General features: G+C 35.9%; 1 protein-coding gene and 1 long non-coding RNA gene across 12 annotated transcripts; one reads left to right on the forward strand and one right to left on the reverse strand.

Moving 5' to 3' along the window:
- Positions 1 to 1203: 1203 nt before the first annotated feature.
- On the reverse strand, positions 1204 to 23209 carry LOC148599174 (heat shock 70 kDa protein 12A-like). 11 transcript variants are annotated; one of them, XM_088558904.1, is made up of 14 exons: positions 22585 to 23209; positions 19778 to 19868; positions 19287 to 19347; positions 18229 to 18416; positions 13874 to 13921; positions 12425 to 12503; positions 11013 to 11080; positions 9899 to 9947; positions 8778 to 8970; positions 8336 to 8477; positions 7840 to 7995; positions 7098 to 7319; positions 6459 to 6615; positions 1204 to 5013 (listed from the first exon to the last, which is right to left on the reverse strand). In XM_088558904.1, the coding sequence occupies exons 4-14, from the start codon at positions 18328 to 18330 to the stop codon at positions 3986 to 3988; spliced, it is 2244 nt and encodes a 747-aa protein (XP_088415030.1). In that variant the 5' UTR covers positions 18331 to 18416; positions 19287 to 19347; positions 19778 to 19868; positions 22585 to 23209; the 3' UTR covers positions 1204 to 3985. The 11 variants fall into 11 exon arrangements, with proteins under 11 accessions (XP_088415030.1, XP_088415028.1, XP_088415029.1 ...); XM_088558902.1 differs by lacking the exon at positions 22585 to 23209 and adding an exon at positions 21206 to 21342; XM_088558903.1 differs by lacking the exon at positions 19778 to 19868.
- Positions 21224 to 23200, forward strand: LOC148599175 (uncharacterized). Its single transcript, XR_015918060.1, has 2 exons — positions 21224 to 21361; positions 22008 to 23200. It is a non-coding gene; the product is annotated as an uncharacterized LOC148599175 (long non-coding RNA).
- Positions 23210 to 23441: the final 232 nt, after the last annotated feature.

Genomic DNA, 23441 nt, shown 5'->3' on the forward strand with positions numbered 1-23441 from the left:
AAGATTCTAAAGGTGAAGAATGTCGACTCATACTATACAGACAAGATGCCCTTCAAAATTGATCTTGATCATTGTGAAGACGCGTCAAGTTCGAGATGAAAATAATAATCATGAAATTGCAATTATGAATTATGAAAAGCAATTTCGATTTCGGGTATCAATTTTACTGAAAGAGAGTCTACAAGAAAACAAGTAGAGTCTTTAAATTAAAGACTGAAGTCTTTAAAGTCGTTAATCGTCAAATATTCTTTTTCAGTGATTTTGGCTTACTTTCAACAACCGAAATGACACGAATGCGATATGCTCAAAAGTCGGGTGACTTCCGATAAAATCTTGGTTCCTTTGATATGATTGCGCACTCTTTCATAGCCGTGATGACCCGAATGTTTTCAATTACTCGGAACCAGATTAAACTGACAATGGCTATATATAGATATCGGGGTCCTGAATATATATATGACCTACGTGTATATATAGTCAATTGTAACGAACATTTGTGTTTGAATCGGAAACTGAGAAATATTACATAAATTCATTGCTACCCGATCATTTCATCTTTTGATGTTAACTTCCCGTTCTCACACAAGCAAAAAAAAAACACACATAGAGATGTGTATGAATTTTTTTAACAGAGGAACGTTGTAGCGACATCTTTGGGTTGCTTATGATGTTGACCAGGGAACCAGATTAGGAACCAAAATAAAAAAAAAACTGGCATTGAATATTCATAGATATCGGGGTCGTGCTATTGTATGTGACCTATATAGTCTTGTAACGAGCCCCTGTGCCTTAATCGAAAATGGGTAATGTTCAATGCAAAAAATATGCGAATATTAAATACTGAAGTTACATGTATGAGTACAACCAGTCGCTAAAAATATCTGCGACTCAAAAAGATAGCCGACGCCTATCCTCGCTTTGTTAATACCCAAATCTGGTTAAGATTTTATTTGGTGAACTGTGTGATCACTGCACTGTGTTTCGTATTTCAATTATATTATTGGTTCAATTATTTCCAAACTATTTCCAATTATCATTACATAAAAGTGAAAATATTCCGGACAACAATGCCCCCAATGGAGCCTCAACTTTTACGGTTGCTTTCACATTTGTCCAATAAAATGCGATGTTGTAAGTTACATCGGTTAGGTTGCCATGGTTAAAAATCATGAATGTCACGTGATGTCAAAGTGAACTCAATACTGACTGTGTCGGAATAATATATTTCAGAGAATTATACTTAGGATTAAACACTGTTTTTCCAGAATTCATCTATGTGCAAAATCGGACCACTTACAAAACAAATATCAAAAAGTCCGAAATTGTCATTGTAAATGGTGGCATTCAACCGAGTCACGGAGTGACACGGTCGTCAATTTCAATATTCAAAGTATTTACGGGCTACTGATACATGTATTCTTTGTTGTTTTTGAATAAATAATCCCGAAAATGAATGGAATAAAGCAGATAATACTGTTTTAAGCCTCTAAACGGCTCTACCTTTTGTCGAAGCAATAGTTGACATATTGTTTTACGATATGTACATGAAATTTACACTGTTGTAACAAATGTCATCGTAAAAGGTGAACTGAAATTGAACTCAACCTCGGTGTGTTACTCATCAATACATACCAAACTTCAGTCATTTAGAAAAGTATGGAAAACAAAATAAAAAGATTTTTTCCAAATCCAAAGGAGCATTATTACACGAAAATCAACGAACCGGAACAAATCTTTAACTCGCGCCATAGTACATCTGCTAAAAAATATCCAAGCGTTAAGAAAATCTGGAAACCTGGTGGTAACAGTATTTTTTTTCTAAATTAAAGGGGCGCAACTTCATCAAAAATCAACGAACCAGGATAAAACTTTTGACAAACTTGATCTGTAACTCATTGATATGTACATGTACACCTGCATTAAAAAATCAGTTCAATATCTGAAAAAAATATCCGGATAACTGCTCGTCGCGGAATGACGGAAGAACGAAGAAGAGAAAAAAATCATATGCCAAGACGCTTACCAAATATAAACAGACGGTTTAAAGCAGGTAATAAGAGGGCATGGAAAGAGTGCACAAGGGCTATGAAGTGGGCATGTAGGAAGTACGCAGAGGCTATAAAGTGGGCATGTAGAGAGTACACAGAAGCTATAAAGAGGGCATGTAGAGTACACAGAGGATATAAAGAGGACATGTAGAGTGTACAGAGGTTATAAAGAGGACATGTAGAGAGTGCACAGAGGCTATAAAGAGGGCATGTAGAGTACACAGAGGCTATAAAGAGGACATGTAGAGAGTACAAAGAGGCTGTAAAGATGGTATGTAGAGAGTACAAAGAGGCTATAAAGAGGGCATGTAGATAGTACACAGAGGCTATAAAGAGGACATGTAGAGAGTACAAAGAGGCTGTAAAGATGGCATGTAGAGAGTACAAAGAGCTATAAAGAAGGTATGTAGAGAGTACACAGAGGCCATGAAGATGGTGTGTAGAGAGTACACAGAGGCCATGAAGATGGTGTGTAGAGAGTACACAGAGGATATAAAGAGGACATGTAGAGTGTACAGAGGTTATAAAGAGGACATGTAGAGAGTGCACAGAGGCTATAAAGAGGGCATGTAGAGTACACAGAGGCTATAAAGAGGACATGTAGAGAGTACAAAGAGGCTGTAAAGATGGTATGTAGAGAGTACAAAGAGGCTATAAAGAGGGCATGTAGATAGTACACAGAGGCTATAAAGAGGACATGTAGAGAGTACAAAGAGGCTGTAAAGATGGCATGTAGAGAGTACAAAGAGCTATAAAGAAGGTATGTAGAGAGTACACAGAGGCCATGAAGATGGTGTGTAGAGAGTACACAGAGGCTGTAAAAAGGGGCTGTAAATATGGTATGTAGAGAGTACAAAGAGGGTATGTAGAGAGTACACAGAGGCCATGAAGATGGTGTGTAGAGAGTACACAGAGGCTATAAAGAGGGCATGTAGGAAGTACACAGAGGCTATAAAGAGGACATGTAGAGAGTACACAGAGGCTATAAAGAGGGCATGTAGAGAGTACACAGAGGCTATAAAGAGGGCATGTAGAGAGTACACAGAGGCCATGAAGATGGTGTGTAGAGAGTACACAGAGCCTATAAAGAGGGCATGTAGATTTTGTACAGAAGTTTTAAAGAGGGCGCACAGACAGTATCAAGATTAATGGAATAAACTGGCATACAGATAGTATACTGATGGTATTCAAAGGACATACAGAGGTAGAGTGGAGCGGCATATACCGTCTACTCTTAAACACAGAGACGCTACTGGTCTTAGAACTAATTCTTAATAAGATTATTTTATTTCAGTAAAAAGAAGTACATTTATCATCTACATTTAGAAGCAACAATTTTAGCAGCAACTAAAATTAAAGGTAACGCACATGACGCCTAAAGGTGAGGGCATTAAGTGATACAGCTAAAATATATCTTAAATATCAGGTAACGCTAACATTGCTTGGAAAAGCGGCAATCTACACATGTATGTTACAAGGTACACTATGTCTTTATCTGCTAGCCCTTCATTCCCTTTACATTTTGATAATAACGACTACATGCAGTTCGGCTGAAAACCTACTTCATAGATAAATGTTGTACAGGCTATAAACAACTACTGTCACTTTGGTCCGACCTAGTGCTAATTTCACTAAACTCAGTGTGTTATGGAGCTTCTACATAAGGTTAATTTGAAGAGAACTGTAAATTATCTAAATGCTGTATCTATACAGTAATAGCTAAGAAAATATCATGTGAAGATGATAACTTGCAGTGCGACATAGGCTTCTAGAAAACATCAAGCAAAACACAAAACGGGAATTCCCCTACAGTTCAGAAAGAGGGGAGACAAACCTCATAAAATATCTCAGTAAAGCAACTTAAAGACTGTGGGTTGCATCAGTGGAGTGTTACCTACATGTATCATTAGTGGGTTCGTTTCGCTACCAAAAACAATTTAATTCAAAAATCGGCAAACGCCAGCGAAACATTTCCCTGTATGTTCGTCTCTAGCAACTACTTTGAATTCAGTTTCGTTGTTCGAAATTCCGACCTTCAACTGTGTTGCTCTTCGGAACCGTGGAAGTTTTATTCGGATATTGCCTATCTTTCGGCAGTTATCCCTAGTTATTCTTTTAGGCGGTTCGATATCATCCGATGCGTAAATATTAATAACTGCTTCATCCTGCTGAAAAGTTATTGGAAAATTATACTCGGAGACGACCTCGTTGACCTTAATAGGTTGTCCCTTTCTAATTATTGTATAGAACTCTTCTTCCCCGGAGGTCAAAGGTTTGAACGATCTATCCAAGTCATTAAATTTTCGTACACACGCAACTATTGCAATCCCGTAATGCACTTTTGCTATTCGTCCGACGATTGGCGTGTCCATGTGTCCCATCATAACTGCACCTTTTAAGACAATTACATCCGGTTCAAGAGGACAAATCACTGTCAGGTTTGAAAATGTTTTCTTCATTGACTCTTTAAGCAAATCGCAAGACGCATATCCCCCAACCAACAAAATTGTAGAAACTCCTGAAAGTTCCGGTTTATGAAGCAAGTTTTTAACATAGCCAATCACTGTTTGAGTACCATTTATGAAAATATCCCGTACTAGTTGACCTAGTACTCTGAGTTTATTTTTCACTAAGCGAACTCTATCGCCGTAAATAGAAGATATCCCGTTTGATTCTAAATACACCTTTTTCGCCTCCCGCAGAAGAGATATTGGTATTTCAAAAACAATCTTCTCTTCTAAGACATTACGCTTCTTTATTTCAACAGCCCTTGCCAGGTCTAAATAATCATCTTTATTTTCTTTAATGAAGTTTTCCACTGCAGACTTCCCAAAGACATTTTCAAAAAATTCCCAAACAGCTTCATTTATCGTATTACCTCCCCATGGACCACCCGAGGCGCTGTGAATCTCCTTCAGCTGTCCGGTTGCTAGAACCTCGTTAGATGTAATATCAACGGTACCGCCTGAAAGATTTTTACTTTAGAAAGTGAATCATGTAAAGCTGACTGAGCGCAAAGGTAATTTTATATGTAGGCGTTTCCTTGAAGGCAATTGAATATAGGCTCAGTTTCACTGTCACATGATTCGATTTTGTATTCAAATCAATTACGAAATGTAAAATCAAAAAGTTATCTATTTTAACATTTGATTTTGAAACCCTTTGTGTATACAAAAGTCAGCCCTGTTCAAACCAGAATGGTACACGAATCAGCTCTGTTCAAACCAGAATGGTACAAAAATGTATGAGGCGATGATTACTTCCTATTACGGGTACTAGATTCAAATACTAGTTACATTTGCTGTGAAAGCGGGGTACTCCTTAATACCTCCTTCACATACATGCATCATTTTTTTCATTTCTTTGTCATTCGCAAGCATTCGTATTGAACTCGTCGGCATTCGTAAATAACTATGAACAACTCGTAGACATTCGTAAACACCGTATCGATTCGCAAAAGGACATGAAATCTTTTTGACAGATTCAAAATGTTTACACGAATGTTCACGAGTTCTTTTTATTATTTTATTCGTAGATAGCTCGCAAACCACTCAACCATTCGTAAGGCATCGTCAACTGATCGTAAGCACGAAAGCACAAATTCCAACGCGAGCACTTTGCGAATATATACGAATACTTTGCCCAGGACGATGAGACTTAAGTTGTCGTGCCAGTGGGCGAAGAGGTCGAAAGAATTTTTTTGTATAATATTGACGTACATGTGAAATGTTCAACTGAATTTATATGACACAATGCAGCTCTATTGAAATATCATTACCGTTCGTAAAACACTCGTAACCAAACCACAGTATTCGTAAAAAAAAACTCATTAGGTTATCTTAAAATATTCATTAACTATTGGTAAAAGATTCGACCAGATCGTAACAATTCGCATTTCACTGGCAATTATTCTTAACAATATCGTGTGCATTCGTAAATTGATCGCATTTAATCGCAATGAATCAAACTCTTATCCCAAACGCATTCATTCTTAGTATATCGTAAAGTGATTGTTCGTACATGTAGTCAAAACCAATGATAGTAGCTTAATTCGCAAGGATTCGTTTTTGTATTTTAAAAACCTTGTAAATTTTGGAGATTCGTAAGGATTCGTAAGAAAGGTTCGTGCATGTGAAGTGGGTATTAGCGAAGTTGATAGAGCGTCGAAACAGTGCTATATGGATTCCGGGTGGTAATGATATTAAGTTTGTCATGTGCATCGTTCTGGTAAGTTTGTTGGAGGCATCGTTTTCTGTGAGTTTGTAGAGTGCTTCGTTTTCAGTAAGTTTGTCGACTGCATCGTTCTCGGTAAGTTAGTCGAGGGCATCGTTATATCGGTAAGTTTGTCGAGGCATAGTTTTTGGTAAGTTCTCGAATGCATCGTGTAAGTTTGTTTTATAATGTACTTACCTCCAAGGTCCACAACCAGAAATCTAGATCCCGTCTCAAAGGATTTCAGTAAAGCATGTTTCCCCTCCTCTTTTTTCTGTAATTCCAGATGCCTACAACACAGAGCGGCGGCTTCGGGTTCCAATGCTAATGTTAGTCGTTCTGGGTCAATTCCAGCCTAGGATAAAATGCAGTTTGAGTATTAATATAGAGTTCTATGCAGGGTCAGATATTTTTTAGAACTACGTACAATAGTCAATATTTTCATTATGGACTGTAACATTCTAAAATGCCACTATACTAACGTCCTTTTCCCTTTCTGTCCTCTTTTATAAGAAAATAAAGAAACTTACTATGAAGTATGCAAAGTATGAAAACTAGAATGTTTCAGTTTATTGTATCGAAATAATGAATAAAAATGTTTGACATTCTTATCTGTATATGTATTGGTCTCAGATTTTGAGCTGGGAAGAACATTAACGGAGAAAATATTCGGCTAGATTTTTATAGTCTGATATGGCAGGAGGTCATTTATACATGTATTGCATTATAATTAGATAATACAAGAACTGGGTAGTTCATGTCAAAATTTTAAATATCATAATCAGCAGACACATTACCGTCTAGAAATGCTCCGACAGGGAAGCAATAAACAGTTACCTTCTCAGCAGCGTCTATCATGAACTGCCTTGCCGCCTCGTCCCAAATGGCTGGTACGGTAAGGACCCAATGCACATCCTCTTCCTGTAGTTCTTGAACCTGCTCTCGGGCTCGTCTGAACATGGTGTCCTTAATGTATTCGATACAGTAGGCGAAAACATCTACAGCTTTCATTTCTTTCTCACCCGTGATATCTTTCAGCATCATAGCTTTGCTAAGGCCCTGAAAAGATAATTAAAATCTACATAAATTGGTTTCAACCAATTTTTAAAAGCAAAATGGACTACACTGAGGGTATATTCACCTTTTCAAGTCTGCAACACTACTAAATAAGTACAGTACAACGTAAACTGATTCCTGAATTTGTATTGAATAGTGTTCCTGCCTTGGTTTTTTTTTTACACCTGCACAACAGACTTTAAGCGAGCGTTGTGATACCTACGGTAATAATTCAGGAAGCGGTTACCTGTCTGCAGAGGAGATTAAAATGAATGCAGATTATTTAACATCACACTTATGGCAAACATGTACAAGTACGCTGCTCTATTCTAAGGTAAAAGATTAATATCTTCAAAATATGTCTGTATACTGATACTGTTGTGGTATATGTCAACTCAAATGTCCTTCACATAATAAAAAACACTTTTAAAAGAGTTATATGCCTTGAATGTGACCCTTCCTACACACCTTCACAAATCAGGTGTATCTGTCCACAAAATAAATCGAGTTTTTAAATATTTACCTGATTCTTATACAGCTGCATTTTAAACTTGCTGAAGTAATAATACTTCCGGGCATCATCAGGGTCATTTTGAAGGAGTTCTGTGTACTGGTTTTCAGCTTCGCATCCAAAAGCTGCAAATTCTTTGTTCGGTTTCAAGAGGAGCACAGTTGGTACCTACAAGTTATTTTTTTATATCTTTTTATCATAAAATCAGGACTGTTGAACTTGCTATTTAAGTTCTCAGATGTGGTATAGACCCTTTCGTGTCAACTGAGTGTAAGTCTAAGTATGAGCCTGCGTGGAGCATGCTCAATATACATCTCAGAGAGGAAAATTATTTGCACTATCTCTCGGAAGTATACGTCACGCATGCTCATCGATTAACACGAAAGTGTCTATTGTCCAGTTTAAAAATTATAAGAAAAGTACTTTTATTGAATATTTTCTTGAGAAAGAAATCATTCAATATATGAGATATGAAAAGAATGAAAAAACACGGGCGCATAAATTGTACCTTTGAAGATTCCAGGCCAGCTTTTCCTAGTTTCATGAGATGTACACAGAGAGGTTGTCTAATAAAATCAGACTTTGTAGAAAAGGCACATCCAGAATAAGCTGACCCAAAGTCTATTGCAGCAACCAGTAAGTGCTGTTTCCTGTAAAAAGCATACAGTCAGACCAAAAATCGTATTAATAACGTAATGTATTAATGTCTTCCATGCCGGTTTTTGATGTAAACAGAACTTTTAACAGATAAAAAATAAAAGTTAATTCTTAAAAGGTAGTTACATGAAGTTAATTGCAATCCTTGGCGTCAGACTGACGGACGGAAGAACGCATACACAGGTCTAAAGTAAACATGCAATCTACATGACTGTTATGAGATAAGTTTTATAATCACAACAGGGGGACATGAATACAAACAAATATACAGACGAAGAATGAATACATCGTACCTCTTAGAAACAATGGTCATCTCTTTAAATTTTTTACTGATATCTTCGGCTGATATCTGGGGCACTTCCGGTTCCTGTTGATTACTATATCTTGCAAAATCATCATCCCCTTTCCCTGCATCGTTGTTCTCCGGGAATACATGTTGTGACTCGATGGATTCCCCAAAACTTATTCTCGGTTTCTGGGCCTTCTCTGGAAATTTAAATCAGGACATAAGAAGAAGAGTAAATGTATATTGATCAATAGTATAACAAATTGACACATTGTACCATAGGCGGATCCCCAAGGAGGGGCTTACATGTAGGTCAGAAAAATTTGGTTGATTATATAGGAAATCACCGAGCCAGGCGGCCTCTTAGGCCAGTCAGGGCCCCCTCTGAATTTTTGAGAATATCTGAATTCGCTTTTGTGTACTTTATGTAAATAAAAGCTACCAGGTCAGATTTATTCATAGTTATTCTCTTTTCTGCAATACCAGACGCAAGAAAACGTCCAATGCTTGGAGGAAGAAAACGGAAGCTTCCCCCCTACTGGTACACTTGGCTTGAAAGCCTGGTTTCTATGACGGCTAGCTTGTTCATTTATATTTAGCGTTCTACTTTTTGTTTGTCGATTTTTATGTTGTTAGCTATTTCTGCCTAAGTTTCCTTTGCTTCGTATTTAGTCATTTGAATTTCGACTGCGTTGGGTACTGCGTTGGGTACTGCGTTGCACCTGTCGTTCCACACGATCCCAATTCCGCTTCCTCTTCTTCAAACGAAATCTGAAGCCATATTCTTAATAAATAAATCTTCTACTACCCCAATTTCTGCCTTTATGTGAGATTCGGATGAAATGTACCTTCGGGATACTTCAGGGAACGAAAGATTGGTAGTTGGCGGTGCAAATGTAACCGCAACAGGGAAAAAAATACTGTATTCACTGCCCAAGGATAACACGTACATATGTTATGTCAAAGTGGTAATATAAATAACACCAAATGTTGATACACGATCTCCTCGGCTAGCGAGCACGCTTTTCAGTCTGGGAGAAAATCGGTTAGATTTCGTAGAAAACTACAATACACTCTATATAAATCATGAGCACCCTCTTCTGCCCATTTAAAACCCAGAAAACTGACCAGGTTCAGCTGATTGACTTCCCTCTATCTCCTCAGACGGGTAGATGTACTAAAATTAGAAGAAAAGTTAGAAGTTAATAAAAGATCTCAGTTAACACTCATTATTACACAGTCATTGACAGTATGTTGTGCTGATAAATAAAACAACAAAGACAAGGTCATTAAAATAGGTTGTATTCTTTAATTACTATACAACGTTTTACAAAATTGAGTTCAAAATTACAAATTAAGTTGTGCTTGAGAAATTTCTTTCATTCAGGAACCATTCAAGATCATATTTATCCGATCTTGTTTGTGTGCTTTGAAATCAATATTTGGATTTCAAAAATGTTTATTCCAGTACTCCGCCTTCATTGAAAAAAAAGGTTCACATGAAAAGACAATTATTGACATAACCTAACACGTCACCTAAATATTCACAAAGTATCTTCTCGTGTATACATGTATATAAAAGCTTGATCCTACTCGTCAGTTAACAGTAGCGGATCCTATATAACACGTCACCTAAATATTCACAAAGTTTCTTCTCGTGTATATATGTATATAAAAGCTTGATCCTACTCATCAGTTAACAGTAGCGGACTCAGAGAATCGCATAAAGGAAGGGACAGCCGGCCCACAAAAAAATCCTTGATAAACACAGTCATATTGATGTATGCATTTATACACACAAACATGCTATTTTCATAATATTGCAAACTGATAAAGCCCTTCCCCCTTTTTTCGGATCCGCCTAGTATGGTAGAACTTTCATTGAAACATTTAAAAGACTAACTAACAAGGATTATATTTATAAAAATTAGTACAGAATTAGTTACAAGATTGTGTTAAATTTATGAATAGCAAACCATTTTTGCTATATAGTATTTTTAGCTATATACATGTAGAATAATTTTACATATTTTGGGCCACAATCTCAGTTACTTTATTTTCAGTACCCAATACTTGTAGGACACGAGAAAACTCTTTTGTAATGATATAAAACTTTCCGAAATTAGTTGAAGTTGTCAAGAAGTTTATGCCGATCCCAGACACGAATTAGAGGAACTTTCAAGTTTTGCAATACCAGGGCTTAGTAAACGTACAGACGTACGGACGTTACAGTCTTACTTACAGGAAAATGTTTCTTATTAATAGCACGGAAGGTAGAAGTCCATTTCTCTCTGTCCCCCGTTGTCAGTGCTGCAGACAAGACATACGCTGATAAATTATTTTAACAAAAAAACATACTTTTATCTTTTATGACGCCATACCTTTCGTCATCATGAACTCGTGGGTCGTTACGGTGTATCCATCTGCATCATGAAAACTGATTTGTTCAACGTTTCAGAGTTTTCCTTTTCTCTTTCGTCAACCCCGGACTTGACTTTTCTAGAAAAGCAGATGACGCTTACCCTACCTGTGCACCTGGTCCATGCTCCAAGTTCTTAGTGGAATCTGAGTTGCTCATTTACTTTTGTTACCATGTATGTATTATTTTATTTACTTTATGTTCTTTGTTGTGTTTGTCTGTTTTCCATGTCTGGGCTTTGTACCTGGATTACATTCTTTAAGTATCCGCTAGAATCTTGGTTCCCTTGATTACTCCTTACAACAAATTTTGCACTTACGATTTTTTTGTGAAAGGACTACAGATTCTATTTATACCACTAGGTGTACGTATTTTACACACAACTCAATACATAGCATCCAATGTAAACGACAAAAATATTTATCGTTAAAAGTATTCAAATTTATGTTAACAAAAAACAAAAACAATGATAAGAAAATGAAAACACGAAAATATAACTTTGTATTGTCGTCTGAATATAGCTGAAATATTGATATTCGGACGTTAAACCCCAACAAACAAACTACATAGTACGAAAAAAGAATAAAACAATGAAGTTTTTGTTTGGTTTGACATAAATTAATTTTTACTAATTTGGACACAATCCATTCAAGTCTATTAAATCATTCTGACGACATTAAAACCAGTCTAACAGGGAATATTCATTAAATAAAAATTCTATGGTCGTCACCATTATCTGATATACTCTTATGAAGTTTCCGTGTCCAATATTACCAAAGAGTTCCTATGTCAACAAAATTCCTTCCTAATCACTGGACTTGATCTCCAACAAGTCGCGTAGGGAGTATCATGCTACAGACAGTAACTACTTACCCTAACGGTGCACTTTATCTTAGTAAACTATGGTTTTATTAAGCTCGTGTTGCTTGTTTTCGGTGTAATCATTTTGTTCCTTTGTGCTGTATGTTTTTCGTTTCAGCCTGCAGTTCATACCTGCATGAAAATGCAGTTTATTCCTGTGCGATAAAACAGGAAACAGTGCCGTTTTAACCTACCCAATGATACAGAAGGCAGTGCAGTTTATACATGCCCGATGATTCAAGAGGCAGTAGGAGGTAGTGTTGTTTCTACCTATGCAATGATACAGGAGGCAGGCCTCTTAGGAAGTCAGATGATGTTGTGTAAGCATGCAATGCCTGTTTTCAGTTTACAGAGACATACTATATATATTGTACCTTTCAGTTTAATCTTCTGTCCTTCAGTGGATATAACATTGAATCTAAGGCCATCTGCTTTCAACTCTACGTCTGCAAGCTAAATGGAATAGGGTTATTTCATACAGCGGTGGATCCAGATGGAGACGGAGTAGGACCAACCCCCCACCCCCAAGAAAAACAAATGGGAGAAATTCTTTTTTGGGATGAAATTTTACAAATAATACACCAAAAATGTGTTTGCCTTTTAATTATTATTGCGTCCGTGACTTGAAATCCTGGATCCGCCGCTGTCATCCATTTTTAATAATTTGTAATTTGAAATTGCTGGTCACGTAAGAAAATGTTATATGATTTCAGAAATACGATATTAACCGAACATTGAGGTATATTTCATTAAAGATTCAAACCTTCGTCTGTAACTACATGTAGGTTTGCATTTTCAATCAAATAGACCCGTATACTGTAAAACTGTTATTTACTTATTACATAGAAATTCTATGTGACAGTAAGATCAGGTCAATAGATTGCATATTGATGCTCATTGTGATGACTTCATGCATAATAGTACTTCATCGTGGTAATTTATTGCTCTAAAGTAAATTCCTTTGACTGTTTATTGTGGTAATTTCTATTGTGCTACTGTGTATACTATTTTGTATGTTTCGTACAATGCAAACCTTAGCACTATAATGTACACAGGTACGGCGCGGTGGCGGATCCAGAGAATCGGCTAAAAAAGGGGGACTGCCCGTACCCCAGCTCTTGGGGGTTTTTTATGGCATGGGGTCTTGCAAAATCCTGAATTCTGAGCATATACACACAAAAATACGCTATTTTCATAAATTTTGCAAATTGATAAGGGGCCGATCCCTGGATCAAGCCATGTGGTGATGTGGTGAATAGCACGCCTTTCAATGTTTAAGATTATTTTAATTCATGACCGATCGCGAATGAAAAAAAACCTTTTTTTTTTAATTTTTAACGAGAAATATCAGTGCATACTATTGTCACAGCATCAGCCGTACCTTCCTGCCGCTACTACGTCCCTGTGGTATATATACTGTGTTCTGGTATAATTTTGGTTTAGTCTGAATGACTTTCAAGACTTAATATATGCTGCTCATCGGACATATTTAAAGAGACAGACAATGTAAGAATCCAGCAATGAACAAAATTTAAATCGCAAACTCAAGATCATATTTCACTATCATATACATGTAAATTCAAGATATCTGCTATATTAATCAGATAAAATAGTAGCCTCTTCGTAGATGCGAAGCAATCAAATATCAGAAACGTAATTCGATTCATAGCATATAGCTTCCCTTGAAACTGTTTCAGTTTTAAGACTAAATTGTTTTAACGGAACACCGTTCTAATAATATCAATAGCATTCAAAAGGACATGATACCGATTACATATCTACAAGATATCCAGCAGTACTTGTGAATAACTAATATTACTTACAATAACATTCATTTGCCATCTTGCTCGCTGTTTAGCATTAGGTCTACTCTGAAAAAAAAAAATGACAAAAAAAATTGATTACAAAATATTAATCAGAAATGAGCAAATTTTAGCCTGAACCACACTTTTAAAAATATACTGAAAGGATCCCTTTCTATTTTATAGATTTCTTGTTCCGCCCGTTTTGGATCCATATGCATGTGATAAATGCAACGGACAAGTGTTGGTTCTTACCACTTCCCACTTCATCCATGGATCTTATACACGTATTTCAGCATAGAGGGGGGTGCAGGCGGTCCACCAGGGGAGAACGAATGCCAATCTATCTATTTTTTTAGTCCCACCACACCTATGAGAAGCTATATACATGACACACTATGTCAGTGAAAACGAACGTACCTGTTGCCGTCAACTTAAGGCACACATTATTTTATTAGCAAGGGGTCTGGGGTTTGCTTTAAATATTCCACATTATATATATGCTGTTGAAGAAACCTTATTTCTTGCATACGTGCAAAACATATGAGTTGTTCCAGAATCGGTTGCACGGTAGTGAAACAGTATTACTGTCTTAACTTCGACGGCAAATGCATTGACAAAAGAACAAAAACGCACCACTCCTTTCACAATTTCAAATTTTAGAATATTTTTCAAAAAATCAGTGGCGGATCCAGTTTTTTAGGTAAGGGAGGGGGGCATAAAAAATTTCTTGACAGGCTCACCGGTGAGGATCACGAAGTGATCCGAATTTGCTAGGGGGTTCAGGGGCACCCCGAAGAAAATGTTGAAATATAAAATATCTTTATATAAAATCTTGCATTCTGAGGGTATCTTGATCAATTTTTCAACAATTTTTTAAAAAATTGCATTTTTCTAAGGGGGCCATCGACACCCCGACCCCCTGGATCCGCCACTGAAAATATTCGTAACATTAGCACGTACGTTAAAATTGAAAGGGTGTAAACTGGGAAATGGAGGAGGGTAATTCAAGGAACATGAATTAAAACACTTTAAAAAAAGGAATCACCAAACTGTTTAAGAAAGACATATTCATTCTTTGGTAAAAAGAACACATATTATGTCCATTTTTGAAGCTTCGGTTGAAAAATGTCAGTTTAGGAGGAACAAAACTGAAACTACGAAACATCCGCTTCACAGAATAAAAAAAAGAAAACGATTGATTCCTCAGGTTGAATTATCATTCTCAGTTCATTGAAGTCATTTCATTAAAATATTTATGTATATAAATTTTATATTCAATCGAAATAAAAAAAGTCACGCGTGTCTTCTGTTGTTGAGTATAGATTTTAAGATCCTACATATAGAGCGTCTTTTTAATGGTGTATACAGAGGAAGGTTTGCTCGACTGATCATCGATCTTGTCTCATAAAAAAGCTTATTTTATAATGTGTTATGGCTCAGCAACTTAAAGGCTGATAATGCAATTTTCTCTCACTTACATATAGTGAATACGAGAAATATGATGCATGCAAAGGCTTATTTGCTTTTGTTACTTTGTATGTATGATTTTAGTTACTTCATGTTCTTTGTTGTGTATGTCAGTTTTCCATGTCTGGTCTTTGTCCTTGGATTACATTCTTTCGATTACCGCTATAACCTTGGTTCCCTTGATTGCTCTTTCGTTCAGAGTACAAGTATGTTGTCCTTTAGAACATCAAACTTCAGAAAAAATTAATGAAAACTATTCCCGTTTATAATTTCAGGTCATAAAAATAATAGTTTTGTTTCCTGCTACCAGCAAGAAAAAAAAGTAGGCAGGGAGGGATTATTTTACATTTTACATTGATTTAATTTGTAAACAATCCAGAATTTCAGGGTCCTTTAGCCAAAATGACAATTAAATATTTAGGGTAGACACAGAAAAATAGGGCATGTATGGTAGCAGGATACAGACATATTATTTTTATTTGCCAATAAGAGTTAGTAGAAAAACACGTACAATATAATATTTATTTTTCCTGGTCCTGCTATCAAATTAACTTGGCACTGCAGCTAGGAGTATTTTTTACTTCATCAAAGTTAAACTACAATGATTTTACCTAAGGTACTATGGGCGGGCATGTTGTGATAAGTAAGAAATGGCAAACATATTTCATTAACAGTCCGGGAGCCCATAAATTTCATTGAAAACGGACATTAAGTTTTCATAGACACATACATGTACATGTACATCTTATAATGGGAGACTGCCCAAATGTATCAGATTGAGCGGCCGAAAAATAGGAAACTGGACACGTAGATTTTTCATCGTCTAGAGGAAATTTTGTAAAAAAGTTACCATATTCTATGAGAAAAGATGTGAACATGTTTTCACAGTCCAAATCAAGATATAACAAGAATATGTATGGTGTATAGATCTAAAGGTCAAAGAGACAATAACCCCACCGGAATGAAAATGTCAGCCACTTATATCAACATCTACAAAAAGTAAAGTATTTGGAGGTGTTACGGTCGAAATCGGAATGTTCCCATTCCGGAATGGGACACGTCCTGAACGATTTCACTTGCAGCTGGCTATTAGGGTATTGATCTTTGACCTTTAATTACTGCAAAATAGTAGAAAAAATTACAATATTTCAGTTAGAAAAAGATGATATTCAAAAAATAAATTCATCTTTCCACTGACATATAATATATACTGAATATCGTCAAAATCGGTATCACATGCTGTATCAACTCGAGATTCCTATATCAGGTCGAGGGTTGACACAGCCTGCGATACAGATTTTAAATGTTCATGTTCAGTATATCATATATTTAAACCATCCTTACAAGTATGGTCTGTGAAGGGTTACGATATAGGTCTGGAGGTGTGTATGCAATAAAGGGTAGATCGTATAGTGTTAAAACAAAGCCGTATACCATATGGGCCCTTTAAGTTCTAAATATCCATTGCACTAATATATATGTAGATATCCCATATGTGCGAAGACCAGACAATAATACAATCCACCTGTGCGAAAGTATACATTATAAGTAAGTATATTCAAAAAAACGATCACACGGTAATATCACGGTAAGCAATCGCAGAGCATGGACCAGGTGCACCGGTAGGGTAAGCGTCCTCTGTTTTTCTAGAAACACCCGCCGAGTTGCTCATAAAAAGTCAAGTCCGGGGTAGACAAACGAGGAAAGGAAAACTAAAGGTAGTTAGTCCATTAGTTCAGTTTATCGATCCATGCGGTGAAAATCTCTACACCTGTCCAGGAAACGCGAAGCTGAAACATTAACTTAAAAAATAAATGAAATAGAAAAAGACTGGTTGGGATGAAAAAAGGTGGGTTTACTAACATAAGTATTCATTTTCAAAATGTTATTATAGTATCCCTTGTCGGGCAAGCCAAAACTAAAATTTAAAATTAAATTATTAAAGAAATAAATTCAAATAGAAATATTTCTATAGCAGCAAAATTAAACAATATAAGATAAAATATATGGTATTAATGTAGTGTATAATAAAATAGTAATTTAGGGAGGCAACATTGTAGCGGAATCAAAACAATGTAATCAAGGGACAAAGACCGGACATGCAAAATAGATAAACACAAAAAAGAACACATATATACGTATACATATGTATAATAAAAATAAATAAAATAATACATAAAAAGTAACATAAGTAAATGAAAGAGTATATAGAAGGTGGTATACCCGCTAAGGTTAGAAAGGTCAGCTGATTATTAAGTGTAAAAAGAAAAATCACTGAAATGTAAAGTTTTTGGGAGATTTAATGATAAATAAGGAGTTGATCTATAGCAGTTTTTTAATTAATAATGAAAAAAGGTAGTGTAAGAGCTAATTTAGCGTGTTCCCATTACAAATCTCGAAATATGCACTGAAATATCTAAGAAACGAGATTGTCCCATTCCGGAATCGGACGACCTGAATCGGAATATCGTGGAATCTCGCGTAATTCCGATTCAGGACGCGTCCCATTCCGGAATGGGCATATTCCAATATCGGGCGTAACATTGATCAGCAACTTATGGGTATAAAGAAACTCAAGTCTATCATTTTTAAGCTTACTTGGCAAAATATATTTTGAACCTTGATTTTTTCCGGTCCAACAATCTAATAAATTTAGAGGATACCCGTTTTAATGATTGATATCTAGATATGATGACAAGACAATATCTGACTTCCTTTGACACGACAGGAAGAATGTAATCTTAAGACAATACATGATCTATAGTAATGACATAAATATAATCTCGAGTCATCGAAGTCATTTTAAGATCCCATTGTTTTGTTTAAAACCACTTGTGTCGAGGACATGACTTAACAAATATTATGCAAGAGATTTAAATCCTGCAAGAACGCCAGACATATTTTACCTCGAATTGTTTTAGAATTCCATCCTGTTTCAAAACAAACCATCTATCTTTAAATCCTTGGAATATAGAGATTTTACGCTTCAGAGTTCCTTCTATCTCCATGGCAACCAGTAGACAAAAACCGGAAGGTCTATGTTCGATTTGAACCACTTCCAATTTCTTCTTAGTGAATATAACTTTCTGTTAATCTGGAAACAGATATACACGTTCATAAAATAAGAAAGTGTGTGCTTCCATATTTAAAGGAAAAAGCCAAAAAAAAAAAAGATTTTCAAGAAATGATTAGACACGAATGCTGTTTCACTAAAATTCACATGTAAACAACACTTTAACACCAAAACGCACATTTAAATTTTGATACCACGCAAAACTGCATAGTAACTTCTGATTCCTGTAGGTTTTAGCTAACGATAACACGGAAGGACAGACAGTCGATAATATAACAAATCAGCATGACAAAAACATCATCGATTTTCTCTTCTTTCTTTTTGAGATTATTGTGCTTTCAGTCTCGTGTTGCCCCAAATGTCACAAAAAAATTACTGTGGAACAACCCATATACTAGGTATACCAAGAACTGGTATATTCTTCACCTTTATACCAGGTATACCAAGAACTGGTATATTCTTCACCTGTATATCAGGTATGATACCAAAAACTGGTATATTCTTCACCTTTATACCAGGTATACCAAGAACTGGTATATTCTTCAGAACAATGTCATTGTTACTGAATCCATTTTTCTTTAGAAGCACACTACATCGAGTTCTTCCTACAAGTACATCCAACATATTGAAACTATGCGTGTCGATAAATGAAAAAAAGGGAAAAAAACAAAATACACTTAATAATGTAAAAAATACATACCTAAGCGTTGACCGGATTGCTTGAATTCCACATGTAAAGCCCATAAAATCAAAAACAAAACTGTACTAAAAATGTGTTAAACACTTTTTACTTAAAGTAAAATGTGAAAAAAGACTACCAAAGCGACATTTTAGTACAATATATCGGCGATGAACTGATGCTTACATTAATGATTCATGCAGATATCTTACCGGTTTCCAGCTAGTCAATCTATCTGCCTTTGATCTTACGTCACCAACTTTGCCCTAAATCCTAAATTATTTAAATAGAACTGTTTATTTTCGGAAAATTATTTGTAAGAAGTAAAGCTTTGGATAAGCTTTAGAAGGTGCGCGTGATGATTATTAATATCGACTTGTCCTTTTAAATTGCAACATAACAAAACTGACCTTAGAGTGTCGATCCGGGTGAGAAGTTACAAATATAAATATTCACGACCTAGATCTGCCCAGCCTAGTCGGGCCGCAAGGACTTCGAATACTATGGATTCAGCTTCGGTGGTGTCTCGAAGTGTCACAGTATCCATTTAGAAAAGAGTCTGGACGTGAAGGGATTAAAAAATATAGAGAAAATGTTTAAATTTGCATCGCCATTTCTATTTCGTTTTGATCGTTTTGTTACCAATTTATCTATTTTCCTTAAAATGTTTGATAATTAAGCCGCGATACACACGGTTACATACTTGTATATTGCAAATTGATCTTTCTGCTGAAACAATTATAATTTCCTGGAAGTGTTGGATTACGCAACCATTTTTGTGTACATACCAGTACCTGGAAATCGATATCAGTAATGACACTGCATCAATTATGGTTGTGATACATGTATCAGGAACATTTCTAGTTCAGATCAAGTTTTTTTATTGTGTTTGAAAGATGTAATTTATTATTCAATAATATAAAATACTATATTAGATAAAATAGCATTACTCTAGTTAAAACAAAGTACTTGAAGGATTACGACGTCTTCATTTCACTCGTATCCATGGAGCATTCTGGTGTTTTAATTTAGCCCTAGTCAATGAAGGATTCTGGTGTTTTCGTATCGCCCTACTGTAGTCCACGGAGGACTCAATTGTCTTCATTTGGCCCTAGTCAATTGAAGATACTGAAGTCTTTTAAATTCTCCCATAATTCATGGAGATTCTGGCGGTGTATTCATTTCATCCTGGAGCATAAAGGATATCACCCTGGTTCATGAAGGTTCTGGCTGTGTCTTCGTTTTCATCCTAGTTCATGGACGATTCTAGTGGCGTCTTTATTTCACCCTAGTACATAGAGGATTCTGTCGGCGACATCATTTCACCCTAGTACATAGAGGATTCTGGCGATGTCTTCACTTCACCCTAGTACATGGAGGATTCTGCCGGCGACATCATTTCACCCTAGTACATAGAGGATTCTGTCGGCGACATCTTTTCACCCTAGTACATGGAGGATTCTGCCGGCGACATCATTTCGCACTAATACATGTACATGGGGGATTCTGTCGGCGACATCATTTCACCCTAGTACATAGAGGATTCTGTCGGCGACATCATTTCACCCTATTATATGGAGGATTCTGCCGGCGACATCATTTCACCCTGGTACATGTAGGATTCTGCCTGCGACATCATTTCACCCTGGTACATGGAGGATTCTGCCGGCGACATCATTTCACCCTGGTATATGGAGGATTCTGCCTGCGACATCATTTCACCCTGGTACATGGAGGATTCTGCCGGCGACATTATTTCACACTAGTACATAGAGGATTCTGGCGTCTTCTTTACCCTAGTGAGTAGTCCATGTAGATTCCGGTGTTTTCTTCATCTTCACCTTAATTCACAATGGATTCGTTTTTTTTTTAAATAATATTTTCGATTCAACGATGGATAAAAACAATTAATCGGAGAAAACAAATAACAAAATCCATTGAGACCGCTCGACTTGGTTGGAATATAAAGGTGGACATTTTCTTTAGAATTCGTAAAAATGGTAGAATTTTTGTTATTTAGGTTATATTTCCCTGATTTTTCTTGTTCTCGGTTCTATATTAGATGCATTTATAATATTTTCATCTCTTCTTTTTTCTGTGTATAAAATAATAATTTTTATGGGTGGTTTACCGTTCGTTTATCGCAAAATTACCCGATGATGTACAGCGTCTACACCACTAACTCTATCTGGAAAGTGATCAAACAGAATTAAAAACAAAGCACACCGCCATGGATTCTAACATATGAGAAAATTGCAGACTTTTGCGTCGCTTCCTGTGAAATTAGGCCAGCACTCCACAGTTTAGTTTAGTTTCGCACTTTTGGCTAGGATGAAAAATGACATAAATGGAAACAGGTGGTTGCTATAGTGATTAAAAATGAAGAATCTATTGTTGATAAAACATTTTCTGAAAAAGGGGACTTTTAAAAGTATTTTGCAATGTTTTATATATTTTCAATGTTGAAGGGGCTTTTTTTCAATGACAATTTGACTTCATTGTGAAAGTGAAAGTAAGTCAATTTTTTACCATGCTAAATTTAATAAGTGGATTACAAAGTGAAATAGCTCAAAATCTAACCGGCGATGCCCATATGAGGAAGGGGTTTTTGAAGGGAAAAATTTGAACAGTTTCAGGGATTGAAATAAAAATTTCAGATATTTTGCGGGAAATTTGATATTTTTAAACCTGATTTTATGAACTTTTTTGCAAATTTTCGCATACTTTTGCATGGTTTCTATGGTAACCCTATATGCTGTGGGTAATTTTTTTCCAGAAAATTTTTACTGCATCCTGAAGGCTTTAGCTTGAGCTATTTCTAGATATATAGATTTACAGATGCTTGACAATTTTTTAAAGTGATAAATGTTACAAAGCATCAGATTACGAGACCAAAATTAGGCAGTTCTACAATACTGTGGAGTGCTGGCTAGGGTATATATCGTGCATTTCGTTTTTTGTTAGAAAACTAAATTTGTTCTCTATGCAATATTTAGGTTACGCGTCTACAATCATTTTCAACTATTTTGGTGACAGTATCAGAATCCGATTTAAGAATCATAATGCACCGTTTGTAAGAGTAAAAATATAAATCTATGCAAAATATCAAATATGTTGATATATGATGATCATACTTTGGTTTACTGTCGAGGACTCGAGCAAAATTATAAAAAAACTAAGCAATATTCGCAACACAGTATTGAACACCGTGCGCAACGTCAAAGTGTTAGTTCGCGAGAAATTTTCAGTACAGTACAGAAAACGAAAAACTTATAAAAATATGCTAGTATATAAACGCCCCAATAAAAGATTTGCCTTTCACAGCGCATTTTGCGTGGTTGAGGTAAACAAGGTGATAAGCGTGTATGCCATACTTACATGTACGTACATGTGAGGCATGAAATTAGCCCAAAGCACGAGGAAAAGAATATAAATACTTAAGAAGAATCTCTTGTTCGATCAGTTAAAAAATATCAATGAATAGGAAATTCACAAAAGGAAAGCACGTACCTGTGTCCTACCATGGATGGATGACCCTGTATAGTGGTGCTCTTGAGAGCTGGATGGAGCTCTATGAGTTGATTTAATGTCAACCTACCCGTTCACGTATTCACATTGTAGCTACATGTTATTTAGTATAAGGTAAAAACTTTTAATTTCTTATCAACAATATAAATTTTATTCTCTATCAAGATAACAATATTTATTGAAGTGGTCTGATAAACGTAAGGACTTGTATCGGTCCTGTACACTATAGAAGTACACTAGATATGTTTCTAGCGTCTGGTTGGAATTACGTATCTGAAGTAGCTGCCTTAAAGGGAAAAAAATGTGTAAACATCAAAACAAAACAAATAAACAAACAAAATGTGGACTATTCTCCAGCTTGAAATGTTCTTTTGATTATTGCACAGGGGCTTGGTCCCACTATCAAATATTCAGTCCGATTTGTATATACTGGATATTTGGTAGAAGGAGCAAGCCCCGTGATTGAACCTTTATAGATTATATGTATTGTAACGGGAGTCTTCTGTATGTGCAACTTTCTCAGTAAAAATGACGAGTTAATACTTTAAAATCTAAGACAACAACAATACTAATTTAACTGTTTAAGTAGTTTGATCTTCTTTTAATAAATGATAGTGTTTGAATGTTCGATGAATAATTTGCTTTTCTAGATTTACTTGTCAATAACTACTTCTATGACCAAACTTCATACAGTACACCCCGCGTAGATTGTTAGTGCACTGGACTCTACCATTAAACACTGTGAATAAGAACTACATGTGGAAACACACAGTTTATTTAACAAAGTACAAAGTCATGTAAAATAATGGTGCATAACGCTTATAAATGCATAACGCCTA

Source organism: Perna viridis, chromosome 13 (genome assembly GCF_037379345.1).
Source record: "Perna viridis isolate PV_CMFRI_1.1 ecotype Kerala chromosome 13, ASM3737934v1, whole genome shotgun sequence".
Lineage (NCBI taxonomy): Eukaryota > Metazoa > Mollusca > Bivalvia > Mytilida > Mytilidae > Perna > Perna viridis.